This window comes from Cyrtonyx montezumae, unplaced genomic scaffold, assembly GCF_038088225.1.
Source record: "Cyrtonyx montezumae isolate F1298 unplaced genomic scaffold, pur_monq_1.0 scaffold_5, whole genome shotgun sequence".
Taxonomy (NCBI): Eukaryota; Metazoa; Chordata; class Aves; order Galliformes; family Odontophoridae; genus Cyrtonyx; species Cyrtonyx montezumae.
In genome coordinates, this window is record NW_027072056.1 from 14,489,017 (window position 1) to 14,508,189 (window position 19,173).

The 19,173-nt window shown below is 39.6% G+C and overlaps 1 protein-coding gene across 3 annotated transcripts in view; it reads left to right on the forward strand.

Moving 5' to 3' along the window:
- Positions 1-19,173, forward strand: part of ARMC9 (armadillo repeat containing 9) — a 57,162-nt gene that overhangs the window by 13,868 nt on the left and 24,121 nt on the right. For all 3 annotated transcript variants that reach the window (XR_010622928.1, XM_065748421.1, XM_065748422.1), the window contains exons 9-18: positions 5,979-6,014; positions 11,173-11,207; positions 11,922-12,033; positions 12,971-13,063; positions 14,036-14,126; positions 14,987-15,110; positions 15,642-15,781; positions 16,558-16,634; positions 17,899-17,973; positions 19,048-19,138. Coding sequence is in view for 2 of the 3 variants with exons in the window: in XM_065748421.1 (XP_065604493.1) it covers positions 5,979-6,014; positions 11,173-11,207; positions 11,922-12,033; positions 12,971-13,063; positions 14,036-14,126; positions 14,987-15,110; positions 15,642-15,781; positions 16,558-16,634; positions 17,899-17,973; positions 19,048-19,138 (874 nt within the window). In the remaining variant the exon portion in view is untranslated. The remainder of the gene's footprint in view (positions 1-5,978; positions 6,015-11,172; positions 11,208-11,921; positions 12,034-12,970; positions 13,064-14,035; positions 14,127-14,986; positions 15,111-15,641; positions 15,782-16,557; positions 16,635-17,898; positions 17,974-19,047; positions 19,139-19,173) is intronic.

Sequence of the window (19,173 nt, forward strand, 5' to 3'; positions counted from 1 at the left end):
AAAAAGACAATACCTCTTAAGCTGTATATTGTTACCAGGAATTTGATTTAATGAAAGATGAAGAATAATGTGTTCGAGTTCACATTAGAATATGGTGTAAGATTTTGTTGATTTTATATGCTGGCAAATGACAGCTATGCAGTACAGGTATGTAAGTGTGAAGGATTCTGTTGTTATGATAATGCAAGGACTGTGTACACGTTAAAAATGCTAGCTGAATGTTTAAAAAGTAAGCTGATGTGCCATCAAACCATGCCCAGGACATCTTGTTACGGTTTTATGATTTTTTGAAAATCCTAAAACCATAACACATCTTAACCAATTTTAATTTAGCTTAGAAGAGGTGGTGGTATTTCTCAGCTCTGGACACATACTCTCTTCCTTCTGCTGTGAGGGACCCTCCTAAAACCCAGAGTAGATTGGGATTACCATCTAAAGAAAGAGCATCAGGCAGAGTAATGAGAACACGTGAGGAAAAGCAGCAGAAGGGAGGACCATGTTTTTGGAAGAAATGGTTTTTAGAAGGCCATTCTAAGCCACCTTGCTGATTTACACAATGGGCTTTACTCCATATCTAAAAATCTTTGATTTTACCAATTAGCAGGTCAGGATGCCTGTTTGTTTTTTATTCTTCCTTTTCCATTCAGATACCCTTGCTTCGCTGTTAATGGTCAGAATTCGTATCTTGCACTGATAGTGTGCTTAGGAGATGTGCTCTTAGCAGCTCTATCAGGCTGTGCTTCCAGGGGTTTGGGAAGGAGCCACGATTTGTGTCAGCAACCTCAGCAGTTGGGCTGTGTATAATTCTTCTCAGTTAGACACCATGTCCTTGGTGTGTGCTTATACCATCTTCCAGACCTTATTATTGTCTTCCTCTCCCAGTTTTTCTTCTAACCAGCTGACCTCCTGTGATTTTCCATCTTTCTCTGCCAACAGCTTTCCAAGATAATACTTTGTGTATCCCATTCATCTGCATATTGCCATCTGGTGCAGCCATGTGCCTCCTCTCTGTTTTTTGCTTGTTTCAGGATTTCCCTTTTTATTCTACACTTTCAAGTTGCTTCTGTGTATAAGGATGCTTCTGATCTGTTATAATGCACTTCTGATCTCTTGAACCCTTTTGTGGGTGCAGGGTAAATTGTCTTTCCTATGGAAGTTGATGATTTCTCTTTTCATCTGCTGCAGGATACATGGAAGTGGCTGAAGCTGTGCCTTTGCCAATAAAAGTTGAGCGGATTAACACTAGACTACATGTGTGTTTTTGTTCCCCATCACAAATGCTGCTTTAGCAAAAACACCTGTCCTTCTGCAGCCCATATAGCCTTTAGATTTATACATCTGCTTCACTCTCTGTGAAAGAAGTCCATTAGAATTTTAAGATCAGTAAGGGATCGTTGAAGAAGTAGGTAAGCAACAGTTTATAAACACAGTATCGGGCAGCATCCCTGTCACTATTTGTAAGAACAAGATAGACAAACAGATTTACCAGAAATAGTTGATGCTTGGCTGCTTCTCCAGGACAGATTAGGTGACTGTTCAGAATCTCTTTCAACCATTCTTCATCTGTTTCCTTCTACAGAACAGTGTAGAAATTAATACAAGTCTTACGCATCATGTTTGTTTATTCTCACTTCTCTAAAAGTGTCTGAAATCTTTTCTACTCTGGAAATGCATTTACCACTGTACTTATGCCAACATGGCAATTTTTATATAATTTCCTACTACACAAACAGGTCAGAGAAAGATGTTTTAGCAGGGGTGGGTTTTCTGCTCACCTGAAAATAAATTTTGCCTCCTTTTTGTCCCAGATTAGCTGGGTTAAGCTGAGTAAAGATGTCTTCTTTTGGCACGGTTTATTTTCATACTAGATTTCACTAGCATAACTATTTCAGTGCATCTTAATGGTCCCCTACTTGAGGCAGTTGTTGTACCAACCAAGTTCTCTAGGGAAAGACCAGGACAACTATAGCACTGAGTCTGTTTAGATTAAGGGTTTCTCAACTGGTTCAGGTCACTCCTTAGCAGTGAGGTTACAGTAGCTCCTGTGGTTGAAATTTAAATGTTGTTTCTATAAGCAGACTCTCATAACTCGAGCTGTCTGAGGCATTAGCTGAGTTTTAGGGACAGGACTGATTGCAGTCTTCACTGTAGACCTCAACTGCTTAATAACCAGATTTCTCAATCTTGTCCTTTTTTGCTACTTAAGAATATTTTCTTATTTCTCATGTAAATAGTTCCTGTACATAAACAGCAAGCATGCAAAAACACAAGTAAATATAAGAAATAAAAAATAAATATAGTGTATATGTAGCCCCAAAATACTTCTAAGCTCTCCTTGCCTCTGTTGATCCATGAAGCCAGATGGGGCTGACTAAAAGCCATACTCGGTCTGTTTGCCACTGGGTCACTAAGGCATCCCTTTACTTTTTAAATAGGGGTTCCAAATGCCTCATTGTTATACACTTAGATGTTATTGTTCTACACTTCAGTGGTTTCAGGTTTTCACATAAGTTCTGGAATAAGACTGGAGTCGTCATGACCTAGACAACATAGTAACATGTGTGCAGCATCTGTGCTGGGTTTGTGTGGGAGGATCCCATTGCTTTTTGCTTACAATTAGAGACACTAGAATGTGGTCTTTCCAGCTACTCCATCTCTCAGAACTCCTTCTGCTGTTAAGTGACAGTCACCTGTATAACTGCAGATGGAGGAGACAAGTAGAGGGACAGCTCCTTTGCTCATCTTTGCCATTAGATTCACTGCATTGGCAAAATACAGGGGCTGACTAGGTGTGCAATTTGTAGTTTGGAAAGAAGGGATGGTTGTGTTCGCTCAGCTGTGCTGGCATGGCCTGGGATAGTCCAAGTTTGCAAGCAGGTGCTGAGAGCAGGAAATGCTAAAGCTCTGAGTGCTGCTCCGAGGAATGTGTACGTCATCATGCCTTAGCTGTAGTGAATATTTTAAAGGCTATTAGGAGGTGATGTCTCAATTTTTATTTACTTTTTTTTTTTAACATCTGTCCTTGAGGTATATCATGCACAGGTATACTTAGGAACTGTTTTCAGGAGTGAAAGAAACTGCTTTGCTTTCCAGGCAAATGGGCATTCTGCGCTCATGCTGAAATTTAAGGTCTGCCACTCAGTGCACAGTTGACATTATCTTTCTAACAGACTGTAGCATCATACTGTGAGATGAGTACTTAGTCTTTACAGTGTATTTTGTTAGATCAGCTGTAGCACTGTTTAGGATATATTGAGAAGGAGGACTGTACCTGCGCTGTAATCAAAATGAAGTACTGCCCAAGGAAACTAAGGAGTATGCCTTGGATTATATCCTTGGTAGCATTACTTATCTGTAAAATGTGTTCTGTTCCCTGTGCATTGTACCTGGTGAACCATTTGTAATATCTGAGTGCAAAGGTGGGACGTGACACTGAGAAGTAGCATTGTGTAATATAAAGCTGTGACGTCTTGGGCTCTGAAAATACAGTAAAGATAGCAAGTCTATCACTTACCAGTGTGTGCTGTTCCTGTACAAACATCAACTTCCTGGTTTGTCTCCTGTCACTAGAGGCTTGTCCTTTCATAATGCTGTAAATTCATATCAGGAGAACAAATCCCAGCACCGGTCTTTCTTACAGAGCTGGCTTGAGGCAATAATGTCTCTTAACCCAGAGACTTTCCCACAGTAACCGTATCCATGAAATCTTACTCAGCAAGGGTGGCTGGTGTTGGCTGTTGCTTTGGGCTGTCCCATAAATTGGCTTGAATCTCATTCTTCTGCCAAGCAACTTGTGCTTCTTGCCAGCTCTGTGACCTCATGGGGCAGCTGGTGAGCCTGATCTGCAGCCCACTGACAGGATGCATGCAGTGGGATAGAGGCCATGGTGCACTGTTTCACATGGAGACTTTTCTGAGGCTTCTGTAAGGTCTTACTTTATCATAAGGCTTTTTTGGAGGTTGTCCCCATCTTTGGTCGTGTCACTTGACATGTGTGCTCCTGAATTGGAAGAGAGGAAGCCTGAGAGAGCTGTTGGAGCAGAAAATGTCTGGGTTTAAGAACAGGAGGTCAGAGCACCTGTTCTGACAAGCTGAGATTTCTGACTTCGTAATGTTTGTTTGGGCAGGGAAATAATGTGGGGGTAACGGTAGCTAAGTTTGACATTAATTCTTTTAAGCATTTATTTAACAGTTTTTCTTTTATTTGTAATATGCTTGAGTTAACTCTACACCTCCTTTTTTTTTCTTTTAATATTGATTTGTCTCGTGAGTGAGAAGCATGAGCTGTAGTCTTTTGTTGTCTTCAACCGTGCCATTTAATGCACATCATGAAGCCTAGCAGTTTCTTTCTCTTTACTAGCTTAGATTTGATCTTCTGTCCTGAGCTCAGTCCTAAACCCATGCATAGGTTTTTCAATTCATATAGAATGCACACCTTCCTGGAATGTCTTGGATTGGGGTAATGTAATAAGAATCTCTAACCTTTGGACTGAAGGGAAAATGGGGAGTACTTCCCTGGATGTGTGCTCTCCATCAATAGTCAAGAAAGGTCTTACCCACTGGAATGTGGTTCTGTAGTTAGAGAGCTTTGTAGCAGATTGCACGTGTTGTTCCTCTGTCATGGGATAGAATTAGTACCCATTCTGTTTTTGCTGCTGTTCAGTCTGATTATATTTACCTCTGGATCACATTAGCTGAATTAATCTCCATAGTAAGTTCTAAGTGTCTAACTGAGCTTTTCTTAGAATGATGCATTTATTTTCCATCTCTGTGGGATGATTCTTATATGTTGCTTATGTATGAGAAGCAAACCTGCCTTCAAATGTGAACAGAGAAGCTCTTTTTTCCTTCGCTGACACAGTACATGATGCCTTTATGTATGCAACTGCCACCTGCCACAACTTGGGTGTCTTCTTTGCTTCACTTGTTAAATTCCTCACCTCTAAAGTAAGGTTCTGCCATTAGGAGGGATTTCCACAAACTTTTCCTATTGTCATCCTCAAATCCTTTGGTATCATCTTTGTCCTGATGCCTGTGGACATTTTCTTTGGCTCAGGTTATGTGTCTGGTGGAGTTTCATCTCATCATGCCAGAGGTCATCTCATCATGCCAGAGGTCATCTCTTGCTCACTCGTATTCTATATGTTGTCTGTTGTGCTAAATGTAATTTTAAATAGACTTAGCCAGGAACTGTGTGTGTGTGTGTTTGTGGGAGTTAAAATACTCATTCACTTCAGGGAATTCAACTGTTCTTATTAGATATTGACCTGTTCTAGGATAAATCAGTTAGATGTATTAGTTTCAGTAGAGAGAACATGGCATGTTTGTACTAAACTACTCAAACCGTTAATCACATCTGATTTTTACTTTAGGAGCTCAATTGTAGGTTTCCCTTCAGAGCCTTTTCCTTTATGTAGGCTTTGGGGATGAGGAATAGGTAACATTCCTGAAACACCTTACATCGTTTCTCCTGGCTGTCATTAAGTGTTGGTGAGAAATTTCAGCCAAAGCAAGTATGGATGAAATTCACAGCTGTTTTCTCATATGCTGAGGTCTTCTGAGCGATAACTGTGTCCACTGAAACTTTTTAGCTTCTTCAGTGTAGTGAACAAGAGAGTTTGCAGATCCATAGAAATGTGTCAGTGCTTGCTATATAGCTATTCTAACCAACAGTTACGATGGTGTAATGTGCAGACTGGCTGTGTTCACCAGGTACTGGAAGAAGAACATGAATGTATCCTACGTGATGCACTCTGATTTCAGTCTTAAAACATACAGGTTTGTGGAATGGGAGAAGAAGGTGCTTATACTTTTCATTTTAGAGCTAATGCTCTGTTAATCCTTAGCTAATTTTAATTTTGTTGGTGTGGGGGTTTTTTGTTTATTTATTTTAGGACTGTGCATTTCTCTGTGATTTATTTCTGTTAACTTGTTTTTTTAATCTTCTTTATTTTAATGTGTGCCTGTTTGCCCATAAAGGGATATTACTCTATGAGCCCTTGTGATGACGGATATGTAAGTGTCTCTATCTTTATATCCTTTCACGTTGCCTGCTGCAATCTGTCACAGTTTATATCTCTTCATTTCACAATGTGTAACCATTTTGTGTATTTTAACTCGTCATTACATTAATTCTGCTGAGAACATGTGCAAGGCTTGGTATTTATGCATGGGGAACGGTAACCTTATGGCTTTGTAATACATGTAATGCAGCATGTCAACAAAAGATCAGCTTCTTTATAATGTACAGAAAGCAATTGTTTCTTCCACGTGAATGTCGGTGTATATATGCCATGAAGTCTTTGTAGTGTGCCAATGCCATCTGATCCCGCAACACCTTTGAGTAAACAGGTAGATGAATATTAGTGCTTAAGATAACATGGCTTATCAGAGGTGTGTCTTATTTTATATTTGTATTTTTTATTTATAAAGTGTAAGTTTGCAGTTAGAGATGATAAGGTATTTTTCATAGAATTAAAATGGCTCCTTTTCATTAGAAACCAAAAAACCAAAGCAGTGTGCTGCCTGTGACTTCTGTAACCCAGATGGAGGTTTGTATTCTGGCAATATTACAAGTAAGTCATAAGAATCTAATTCTGCCCATACTCAATGCATTCTTTTAGGGAGATAGGAAATGAGTCCAATTTTAAGTAATTCAATATGTAATCAAATCATAAAGGTGATTGACACCAATTCTGAAAAATATCAGTCTGTGCTATAAACACTGTGCTATAAAATCATCCACATTTGTGGTTTTTTTTCTTTGAGTAGCACAGGAGCTGACCTTTCCCAGGAATACTGTAGTTTATTTCAGTGTATTCCTTGCTTGAAATGAAAGTGATCCGAGCAGACTTTCGGCTTCCCACTTTGTTTGGAGAAATAGTCACCATATGCAACAGAGGGCTGCTTCTTTTTGTTTGATGTATAGAATACACGTTCATCTGTGTTAAAGGATGACCCGTATGGAGCAACCTGTTACTGCAGGTGTGAGAGGTGATGCTGGGTGCTCACCATTCTGTTTTCTTTCATCGTGATCTTTTCAAGCCTGAGAAAACCTGTTTACAGATGTGAAGACACAGGTGAAATGATCTTTGCTAAAGAAAAGTTTTGCCTTTATGCAGGTAGCCTGAGTAACATACAACTTTATACTATGCAGAATGTACTGTCTTGCAGTGCAGAGTTGTTTATATTTTTTTTAAGCTGTCTGACTCTAATTCTGAGGTGTTTCTTGTAAAGATTGGTTGGTTTCCTATAACATCTCCTTACTCTTTATATATACAATTATTCTTCTGTAATCTGTTGTTGTTACACTATCACATAGCATTACAGTGTGACTTTTTTATATACACCACATCTCTTAGAGAAGCTGTTTTCTGTGCCAAGTAGGAAGTTTTCATAACAGCGTATCTCTGGTATAAGGAAGAAGAAGAAATAATTTAAAACATTTGCAGATCTTATGAAATAAATTTGCGTGACCCCAGTAGAGACCTGCCAGCTTACACAAGCTCAGTGCCTGACCTCTTCTTGTCATTACTATAACAAACGAGCTGAACATACAGTGGTGATTTCTAATGATTCGTGCACCTTAGCTCAAACTTTGGTTTTACTCTTCACACATTCATCACATATCTTTGATTATCAATTCTGAATCTGCACTGGATTTACAGTGAATTCTTCTAGCACATTTTCAGAGTGGTAACTGAGGTCAGAACCTGTTTTTCAGTTTTAGCCTTCAGCACATTACGAATATACACATCGAATAGCAAAGCAGAGTTGGTTTGAATACAGGGCTGTGGTATTTGATAAGCTCAGTTGTGGTTCTGGCTTGCAGATGAAATGCATCTGTTTTCTTTTATAAATATTGATATAATATTTTTCCCTTTGAACTTCTTCATTTTATTCCATGCTGTTCACATTCAAGCATCGCTTCTTTCAAAAATGAAGGGCTGCCATCTGTGGCTAATCTGCACTGTGACAGAGTTGCTTTACTTAATATGGCACCTGGTTTGGCTTTGGTAAGAAACATCGCAAAGATAAGTCATACCTCGTGATCCTAGCAGAATGAGCTATGCTTGGGCTGTTTTCTTGTTTGTTTCTCTTCTTTCCCTAAGACACCTGCTTTTTCTGCATGTGTTCAATTATGGAAAAGTGGTTCTGCCTTATGGTTTTGCATGAAAAGTGTTTTGCTTGAGATTAAATCCGTTAATGTTGGGTATTGTCCATAAGTCACATGTACTGTTCTTCACAATCATTCCCTGACTAGCACTTGACAGAATGCCGTTAGGAAGAAGATTGGATGAATATATAAACCAATAAGTCCAGGAAGAGGACTTGGGAAGAAGTCTAAGTTTAAAATAGATGGGCTGTTGGGGGCATTGTCTGGAGATGACTGTTAAATGCAGACTGGGGAAGGTCCCTCTTCACAGTGCCATTGGCTGCTTGAGTTTCAGTCTGTGGCCTTAGATTCATCACCTAGAGATGAAGATTGTAATGGTTCTGCTAGCCTTATAGAATAGTAAGAATTTATTTCTGATCGAGTGCTTTCACAGCTATGAATGCAAAGTGCTGATGGCTTCACTTTATCTTGTGCGATTATTTAAAGCATTTGTTATAAATAAATCCAAGTTTCCCACACCCAAATACTCTCTCTCCCCACCTACTTTCTCCCTCTTGCTTTCTCTCTCTTTCAGAAACACCATCCAGTTAGAATTTGGGCACTGTTGCCACAGAAGTGACAAGATATGAGGGTTCAGCGTATAGATTTAAGAACTAACACTGAGAAAGAGAGAAAGATCTGTGAGGATCAAAAACTAGGATTCTGTTCTGCCTGCTTTCATCAGAGAAAGCAACCCAAACTCTCATCAGTTAAGAGAAAAATTAGTCTTTTCCTCATTTAAATGTAACCCTTTGTTCCTAAAAATAATTTTAGAAGACTTCATGTTTTTGCATTCATCTACAACATGAAAGCCTGTTCTTAAAAGCTTTCAGCTAAAGATTTGCAAAGAACTTAAGCAAAGGAAGTTTTGTTACTAGATTTGTAACAGGGCGGATTTTGTTGCTGGGAATCTTTTGTTTTTGCTTTCTGTAGTAGGGGATGTACTGAGAAGATGAAGGCTGCATTGGCAGTCCTGCCAGCAGTAGTACGTGTGAGAGCTTGGCCTTGGAGCTACTGTTTACTGAGATAATGGTGAAGAAATATCTTTTTTATTCTGGTCAGATTATATGGCTTCATTGAGTTAAAGGTGCTTGTGCTTTAATTAAACCTGAGAGCTGCTCTGTAGAACCCAGCTGCTCTGAGGTGTGATTTTCCTTTTAATATATGTAATGCACAAGTCAAGAATTAGGACTTAGCAGAGCTTTTAAGGGTTAGATGCTGTAGTGGTGCTTAACTAGGTAAACATCCTGAGATTTGAGATATCTCTGATCAGTTCTGAAGAAGTGAAACAGAAATGAACAAGCAAAAAAAAAAAAAATACTGCCTGTTGAACTGTGCATGGAGATATGAGGCTGAGGCAAGTTTGTAGCTCTTGCATGCTGCCTCTCGTTGGTTGATCTCAAAAAAGAGCCCACTGGAGAGTCTGTGTCCTTGCTTTCTGGAGGATAAAATCAAGGCCCAGAGATAGGAAATTACACACTTAAATTTTATTTGCTTCTGATGGCTGAGTCAGAGCTAGAAGCATGTCTCCAGCCAATTTCTTATGTATTTTGCCATACTGTAAAGCTACATATCAGCTTGCTTATGTCTAATTTCACTCATGTAAAGGCAGATGAAGAAATGAGATCTTTGCTTATCAGTGGTGCTGCCCATGGTCAGTCAGATTGAGTGGAAGTGCTGACAAGTCAGCCCTGAGAGTTCTCCTGTCTGCTTTGCCTTGCTGAAACGGATGTAACACAATCCAGTAAAAATGAATCCAAATTAATGAGGGGAAAACAGTTTAAATATATATATGATATTTTGAAAGATTTATCTGCTGATTGAGAAAGACTGTTATGTGAGGAGTGCTGTCAAAACGGGTTAATTCTGAAGTGCACGACCTGTTAATTATCTATTGTATACCAGACATTCATTGACTTAAACATAGCATGAAATGCTTCCTAATGTGTGTATAAGCTTATTTCACATCTGAGAGAGCAGTTCCTTCTATTATGAAGAATACCTGCGAGCTTTGTGAAATCAAGCACGTTCAAGAATACTTCAGCTGGTGTAATTCAGTATTCTCTGCGGCATTGCGTGCCTTTTGTCTGCTAAATCCCTCTGTCTTAAATCTGGCAATGGGCATTGATTATATAGTTCCCACTGAAAGAAGCTACGTTAGAAATGGAGGTGGGTTTTAAAGTCATAAATGGTAATGAGAGACAGCTTAAAAATGGAGTAGTGAGACCGATACAAAAGATGACACAGAATATTCTGTGAACGCGGCATGTAGTTGACATCAAAATGTGTGATATGAAGCACAGTTAGTGCTAGCTAAAGAAATATTTATTAAACCAGACAACTTTTATATGTTGTTGACATCTTTAAACTTTGACTTGTGCAGCAATGGTACCTTCCTTTGCTTTGAGTCACGCTGGAGCGAAGCAGAAATATCCAGGCTTAAATGGCACTTACCGTAGGCAGAACCACTGAGAAATGGCATGCTGTGCCACATCCCTTCTGTCTGCACTAGGCTTTTCTCTACAGATTTATAGCTGTGTACATAGGTATATTTTAATAGCAGCAGAAAGTCTGACACAGTTGGTATTGAAATTGCATTTGGGTGCTGAAATGCATGGTATGCCTCCACTGGAGAATTATTACAGCATTAAGGCATTAACATTTTTGAAGTCAACAGACATTGATCAAGGTCTTCGTCTTCCTCAGTGGATCTCAAAGTATTTTCTCCTCTCTTCTTTTTTTGTATTTCTAAATGTATGAGGTGAGCTTTTGGGGTATGGCAGTGAAGACAGCACAAATAGATCATAACAAAAGAGATTTTAACTTTCTAACTACTTTGAAGGAAAGGAAACTATTGAAGTCCTTTCTTTCTCTAGCTGTGTTTCTTATTAGCAACATAGGTTTTGTATGAAAAGAACTGCAAAACCTCAGTAAGAGAATTCAGTGTGGACCTCATTAATAACAGTGCCAATGTGAAATTTGGACTCATCTGTTGTGATTTCTTTTTTTCTGATCCAGGCTTCCACAATGCTACGAGCATCTTTGGCACCTGTGTAAGTACTGTTGAGCTTTACACATTTATATGTGTAAAGAACAGGAAGAGGGATTGGTAAACCAAAGTGCTCTGCCTGTCATTTGCAAATGGGAATAGGTCTGCATGCTTCCTCTAATCTCAGTGAGCATTGCATGCAACCGTTGTGTGCTTGGGATTCTTCTCTTGGGCAGGTTCAGTAACATCCTCATTTCAGCAGATCCAACAAATCTGTCACTCCACACCTGTGAGTTGTTTGCCCTATTTTCTTTACTGTTTCCGCACCATACATTCCTGTTGTTGGAAGTGATTTGCTTCTCACACATGGAGGGAAAAAGGGAATTAGTGGAATGTTTTTTATATATACTTCAGGATCATATTTTCTTGTGTTGAACTTAGGAAATTTTGGCTCATCAATAGGATAGAGATGATGTGACTGGGGTGAGTTTTTTTTAGAACACTCAGACCATCAGCTGGCTTGTTGTTTCATGTCTGCAAATTGTGGTGTCAAATGAACTGCATCTAAGATGGAAAAAATAAGCCCAAGTTTAAAGCATTGTCTTAAGTCAGTTATTCTAACATGGTAATGATAATAAAAATAACAAATGTGTAAAAATGTGGAGGCCCTGGAGCAAACTTCCTGTTTTGGCTCTTGACACCTCAGTAACATCATCTGCACCAAATAAGGAGTTTGGACGGACATCAAAATTCAATGTATTTCCTGTTTGCATTGTAGGAAGAAGCAGGATGTGCCCTTGTTGCCCTCTTTGGACTATGAGAAGCTGAAGAAAGATTTGCTTACAGGGAACGATCGTCTCAAGGCCTTCTTACTGCAGGCTCTGCGCTGGGTGAGTAGGATGGCCTCTGTAGAAATAAGTAGGTCTCCTCTGGAGGGGTCTAGAACTAAAATCCATCTTGTGGGCAAGGTGATTGTTCTGGTAGTCAGCATTATGAACAACATCTGTCTCTGTCAGTGAGGCTTTCTGATGGGCTTGAGGTGATGAGGAAAGCCCTGGCAGTAGGTGTATGTTTGTGGCAGTGTCCTGTCTCTCTAAGCAGAGCCAGATAGGAATTCCTGGGATCGTCAGTGGAAGTTGTTTCTGGTGGTTTTCAAGGAAATAGATACTGCCTGAAACAACAACAATTTCGATGTTTTCAAGTTCATATAAATTCTGCTGTATCAAAGAACTACCTGATTTTAATTGGTAGCTTTCCTTTGTAGTGAAAGTGTCCTTCAGAAATCTACAGTTTTGGTTAATTCATATAATTGCATGATATTTTTGAAAAACTAAAGGTGACAACAGGAAGCTTAATTATCCTGCTGAAAAGGAAGCTGACACTTTCAGTGTGATGGACATGAAAGATGATAATAGGGGAATTCTAGTCAAGCTTCATTGTCTGTTTTCACATATTTACAAAAAACATAAAATGCCTCCTGAGTCAGACCAGTGGTCCCTCTTGCCCAGTACTCTGTCTGAGGTGTTTTAGGACAGCACCACATCTGTAGCTATTGGGAGGGCTTTTAATTTTGTGGGAAGTAATTCTGTATCCTTCGCATGGGGACAGTGATTACAGCTTCCAACAGTTCTGTGATGGATCGCTGAGCTGAGCTCAGGACAGTTCATCTCATTCCCTTAGATCACTGAGGTTGAATTCCTTCTCCCTGTGAGAAAAGAATTAATTTCCAGCCATGGGGTATCAGTGCCTTTGAAATCTTCAGTGATCATCAGTTCACATTACCATTGATTTATTTGTTTGGTTTATTAATGTTTTTATTTGTTTCAGCGTTTGACAACATCATATCCTGGAGAACAGAGGGATACTGTCCTGCAGGCTTACATCAGTAATGACCTCCTAGATTGCCACAGCAAGTGTCAGGTCAGCTGGAGTAGTCTTCCTTTACATTGTATGTGATACTGTTGATTTGTTTCTGTAAAATGCTTGTGAGATGCTCTGTTCCTTTTTGAGCACTTATGTGTTGTTAGATAATACCTTCAGTCCCTTTCACTGATGTAAGATGAGAGCTGAATTAACACTTTGGTCTCAGTACCTCTATGGAATATCTGATTGTGCACATATTCAACAGTGTTTTAGTGAATTTGGTATGGTTTGTTAATTGTGTTGATTCACTCACTTTCTTCCAGTACTGTTTCTAACAAGTGTGAAACAGTTTTCTTCATTTGTAGAGGTTACTTTTATGTAGTTCCCCAGTTGTTTGAAGCAGTGGCCTGCTTTCTACCTTGTCGTTGCAACAGTAACTTGTACTGTTAGAGAAGTTAAAGGATGAATAAATAAATCAGGGATCTGATTTTCCTCCCTGAAAATTTCTTTAAGAGGGAGGTTATGTATAGGTAATGCCAGAAGCAAAACAGAATAAAAATGGTTAGCAATGTTCTTGCTAAGTTCCTGAGCTGTTTAGTTGTCTAGGAACAGCACTTATATGCAGCTGACATTAACATTCATTTACTGACCAAAAACCCTGTTAATTTCATTGATGAACTTAGATGTGCTAATTTTAGATTTCCTCTTCACCAATGCTGGTTCATTATAATTCTTATCCTACACCATGGAGCTTAATGGTGTTCTAACAGACTGAGATGAGCTGTACTCTGCTTATTTGTTCATTTTCTGCCTTTCTCACAGACCTCCCCAGGACCCTGCACCAAAACAAGATTAAAAAAAAGAGAAAGTGGAAAATTCTAAATCATACTGACAGTTTTTAAGATGTCATTATGCAGTCTATGCTTGTTTGCTTTGCAGATTTACTGAAACTTTTAAAATGTTATAGAAAACTATGTTTGCTTTTACGTGCTTTGGTGCACTGCTATTAATGTTTTCTTTCTTTTTCAGAGAAGTGTCCTTAAATTATTACAGTCTAAGAGTGAGGTAGTCAGACAGTATATGGCAAGACTCATCAATGCTTTTGCTTCATTGGCAGAAGGTAAGAGATCCACTGAAGGAAAAAAAGAAAAGAAAAATAGAGAAAAAGCATTTTCATATGACAGTGATTCACAGCTGCTTCATGAGTGTATTTCACTGCACTGCAGAGCTTTGTTGGCACCCTTTGTCTAGGGATTTTCTCTCTTGTCACTTGCATGCAAGAGATTTTCACTGCCTGGAAAGTTTTCCTTTTGACATTGCGTGTGCACTGTTTCTGCTGTCTTTTGGTTATTTGTGGTCTGCATGGGAGCTTACCCAGGTTAGTCTTCAGCCTCTTTATGAAGGTTAAAGATGAGGGAAGGGAAAAAGGGAGGGAATACTCCCAGTGATTGAGGTACCTGTAGGCAGACCAGCTACCAGGCTGCGCAGTGGTTGTTATTGTCACTGTTCTTGCATTTTTCTGCTCCTCACCTGAATACATTTTTGTGCATCACAGCTACCTCTTTGGCTGCATATGTGTAGCTGCGTATCTCTGCCTGTCCCAAATTAGCCTTTCTTTTGGTATTAACCATTGTTGGGAACTGAAATCACTTTTAAAGTCAATATCAGTAAGGCACCAAACTTCCCTGAGCTATTTCTGTCTGTTATTTTCCTAGAATATACAAAAAAATTAAAATGAATCAGAGAGCATGTGGATTCTGTGTGGCACAAGTGGAGGTACTAAGTGGGTGGTTGTGGACCTCTAATGCTGCGAGTGGGTAGAGTACAGTTGGTGTGCAGGTTTGTTTGGGCTTTGGCACAACATTGTGTCTCCTCAGGAGCAAAACTGAGGTCAGTCCAGCTTAGTCTTCCAAGGAGAAGAAACTTTTCTGTCATGCATCGGTATCTCAGCATCTGTTCTTTCATCGCTCTTTGCACCAGGTCGTCTCTACCTTTCTCAGAACCCAGTGTTGCTGCGAATGCTGGAGGAGAGACTGAAAGCTGAGGACAAGGATTCCCTTACATGGGAGAATGTTCTGGGGGCTCTGCAGAAATTCAGCCTCAGGTGATGAAAGCACAGCATGCAGTGGTGACAGCAGGAGAGGAAATGCAGGCTAAGTTAGGCTCTGTTCAGGGAGGAAAGAAGAGCGCTCGATTTTCCCATAACAATCATCAGACCCTCTGATGGCTGATGAAAGCAATGTCATTTATTATGGAGGAGAACTCAGTTTTGCTGACTGGATTAACCTGACTTCCTACCAGCTATCAAGACACGAGTAAATGTACATCTCCTCCCATAGCTCTCTGTGCTTTTTTATATGTTTCTTAACTGAGCAACTGTAGCTTTTAACAGATTACAGTTCACCTTATAGGAGATTAATGTCAGACACTTGGCATGAGGGACTTTCTTTTTCTTTTCTCAGTGTGGGGTCATGTGCTCACATGCTTTTTTCTTTGCCGTCCTGTAGTTTATATTTTGTTGGCAAGCTAGCATGTAGCAGGTAGATGAAGTAGGATTTTAATGTGCTCATGTTAGTTATAAATGTATTCAAAAGCTATTGTGTTGTGATTTGTTCTGTGTTGCATTTCATTCTAGACGTGCCCTGCAGTCAGCAATGATCAAGGATGGGCTCATTTTCTGGCTGGCTGATGTTCTGGCGGATACAGATAGCCTGTCTGACTACACACTAGAATATTCTGTTGCCTTGTTCATGAATCTTTGTTTGAGGAGTGCAGGTATATTACATTTTGAATTACATTAGTTTTATTCTAATAAATGAATAGGGAAGATCCTGAAACCTTTTACTGATATTCCTGGATTCTTCAAAGTGACCGTAACTTGTAGCAGAAACTCACATAACCAGTGATACTTGGGTGTCACGACCAGTACTTCTGAGCAGATCTCTTTCTGAAGAATCCTAAAACTATGGAGATGAGCTTGACCAAAATGAACAGAACTGTCCAAGATTTTGTTTCTTTTTTAGATCAGCATGTGAGAACTGTCATTTTTACATTCCAGGTCCACTTTTCAAAGGGCACTTGAAACTTGTATAAGAGATCTGTTTGTATGAAGGAAAGTCAGAACTGACTTGATCAGTAACGGAAGCTTACCCTGCAGCATGTGGAGTGGAATGCTTGCAGGCAACACTTTGACAGTGAAGAGATTGCACCCAAGAAAGCAATGTTCTTGTCTATCCCCAGGAGATTTAAAAGAAGCTTAAAATAAATTTCCTCTTAAAAAAGAAAATAAGACAAGGATCAAAGAGTGGCTGCTTGGTATTAGCAAAATAACACCTTTGTTAAATCTCCTTGACCACAAATTACCATTGCATAACTCTGAAACAGCTCCACTGGTTTCAGCTCAATCATGTTGAGCAACATGTAGAAGGAACAAGGAATAATATTGTTCTGTGTAAATGAATTATATTTAGTACTGATTTTGAGAAATTATAAGAAGCTTGCTCTGATCCGTTGTTTTTTTTTAAGCATGCTTATGCTTTCTCCCTTCTCAGGGAAGAAAATGTGTGCGAGGATTGCAGACCGTGTACTCAAAGTTCTCTCTGATCTTCTTGGCCATGAGAATCGTGAGGTACCTGTGCAGCAGACTTTGGGTTAGGGAAAAAGTGGAAAGGAAAATTCACTGATAAAAAATTGTCTTTTAGATAAAGCATTGCTTCAGCTGTCTCTGCAGAGATATGCTTCTTTTAACCATGGAGTAGAATTCCAGGGGGCAGAAAATGCAGACATATTTTCTAATGTTGAAGTTGTAGGAAGGCAGAACTTTGAGCAGAATACTCTAGACTGATTCCTTTATGATAGTTCAAAGTGTCTTTGGATGCCTGATTAAAGCATATTATGAACTCTGTGTTCTACATCCAGTGTCTAAAACATCAGGGTTTATTTGTTTCTCTCTTAAACTGAAAAGAAGTTTCAGTGAAGTGTTAGCTTCAGTTTATATAAATTCATAAGAGGATGTAGATCAGTTGTTTACTACTACCGTTTTAATGAAGAGGAAGCTTGTCATACTGTTTCACTAGTTCCTTAGAATGACCTTAACATTTCTCTTAAGGAGTGCATTTTTATGACACAGTTTGCACCAGTGCAGCTGATAGAGGTTTTGCAATTGAAGTCTAAGGTACAAGGCAGTGCACTTGGAAGCTGTGGGATCCTTTACTTGTCTTCCCTTGCTTCCTCTGCTCACAGCCTAGCTCACTCCTTTTTCCAAGGTATAAGTGGAGAATGACTGGAGATCTTAGTGCTCCAACAGTAACTGGCAAGCACAATGGGTCACATAAGTGCTAGTATAATTAGACAGATCTTAGCAGTTTTCACTGTCCATAAGACCGAGTGTTTTTGCTGCTGCTGAGGGACAGTAGCGAGCAGCAGAGTGGGAGGATGTTCTGTGCTACTACAACTTGTATCATCCTGCTTAAGGCTGCAGCACATGAAGCCTGTCTGTGTTTGTGCTGACACAGTCTTGTCCCAGTTTTTTGTCCTTTCCTATTTTTTGTGCTGTCACAAGTGCTTGTCAGAAACTTTTTTTTTTTTTTTTAATTGGTGACAGTGGATTAGGACAATTTGCAAGAATACATTTTCAAAAAAGGAACAGAGAAAGTCAAAACATAGCAGTACTGGTTTAGATAAACTGTAGCACGGTGTACTTGCATCCTATAAAGAAAATCACTGCTTACTGCTTACCACGTGGGAGTTTTTGCAAGTATAGGCTAGCTTGACTGCACTCTCTAAACATGGTTATTCCGTTCCTTCACTCTTAAATTTTGGTTGTAGTCTACTTGGCTGAGTGTCAGTTTTTCTTAGTGGTCCAACTACTGGCCAATATTTGTTCTTCTTAGATACAGCCCTATGTGAATGGAGCACTGTATAGCATCCTCGCTATCCCTTCGGTCCGTGAAGAAGCCAGAGCAATAGTAAGCAGCACTGCTTTCTATAGCACAAAGGTCATCTCATATGCTGAAGATGGCACACATATGGGTACATGTCGGGTGGTGTGCAGCAGGATTGTGAGGTAGGAAGCGTGGTATATTGAGAAGGGAATCCACAGATGGTCCTCCACCTTTGATATACAAGCAGGTATAAACGTATTGAACATTTTTCCCTTATCTGCTGTTTTTTCCCCAGAGGTGAAGTCCCAGCAGTGCAAAGGATTCTTTCAAGATTATAAATTGAAGGTGTTATTTTAGAGCACTGTTGTCCCTGTAGCATTTCGTAGACTGAAGGTGGCCTGGATGCTTTCATCTGGCCTTCTATTTCCCCCCCTTAGTAAACTTGTCCTGCACCAGCAAATAGCCGGTAAGGGGATGAATTCCTCTTGCTGCTGTTTTGCCTGTCTGGTCTAGATGTGGGGAGAGCAGGTGGAAGGTTTTCATGGAACTCTGGAATTGAAAGTGTTAAGTCTAATGGTAACAAATCTGCTTTGATTGGAGTTGGAGAAAGCTATTCCTGGGTTAGCAGTGAATCTTTGTATCATTGGGACTACCCAGGAGAGTTACACAGACATAACTTTTGTCAGATGTTTTACTTAGGAGAGTACAGGGCACTGGATGTCATCTTCAGTGATTAAAGGCACAACATCAAGCCTGTAAAGACCACAAAGAGAAAACCTTAATTTAGGAGAAGGCTGAAGGTGTTTCTGCTTTTGATTTTCCTTTTCTGAACTTTGCCCAGTTGCCTGTGAATGCAAATTTGCCCTTATCTTTTGATTGCTGTGTTGACAACTGAGTTGGGAAGGCAGAAGCAACAGATGTGTTAAAAATTGCTGTTCCTCTCTGATACTTCCATGTTTAAATCTAGAAGCAATCCAGACAGTGTACTTCTTTTTCTTTTGAGTGTGTATGGACAAAGAGGAATACTCAGAGCAGAACACGGTGGTTTGTTTCACACTGCCTGTATTTTTCCCATCAAAACAATGACATTTTAGCTGACAGATCTGTCAGTGTGATCATGTGAAATACTAATCTTACAGTGTTTTCCACTCTGTCCAGGGAATGGAAGAAATTCTACGCTGCTTTCTCAAGGAAGGAAATGCAGAGATGATCCGACAGATTGAATTTATTATCAAGCAGCTCTATTCAGGTCAGATGAACAAATACAGCTATCTGAGCTGTAAA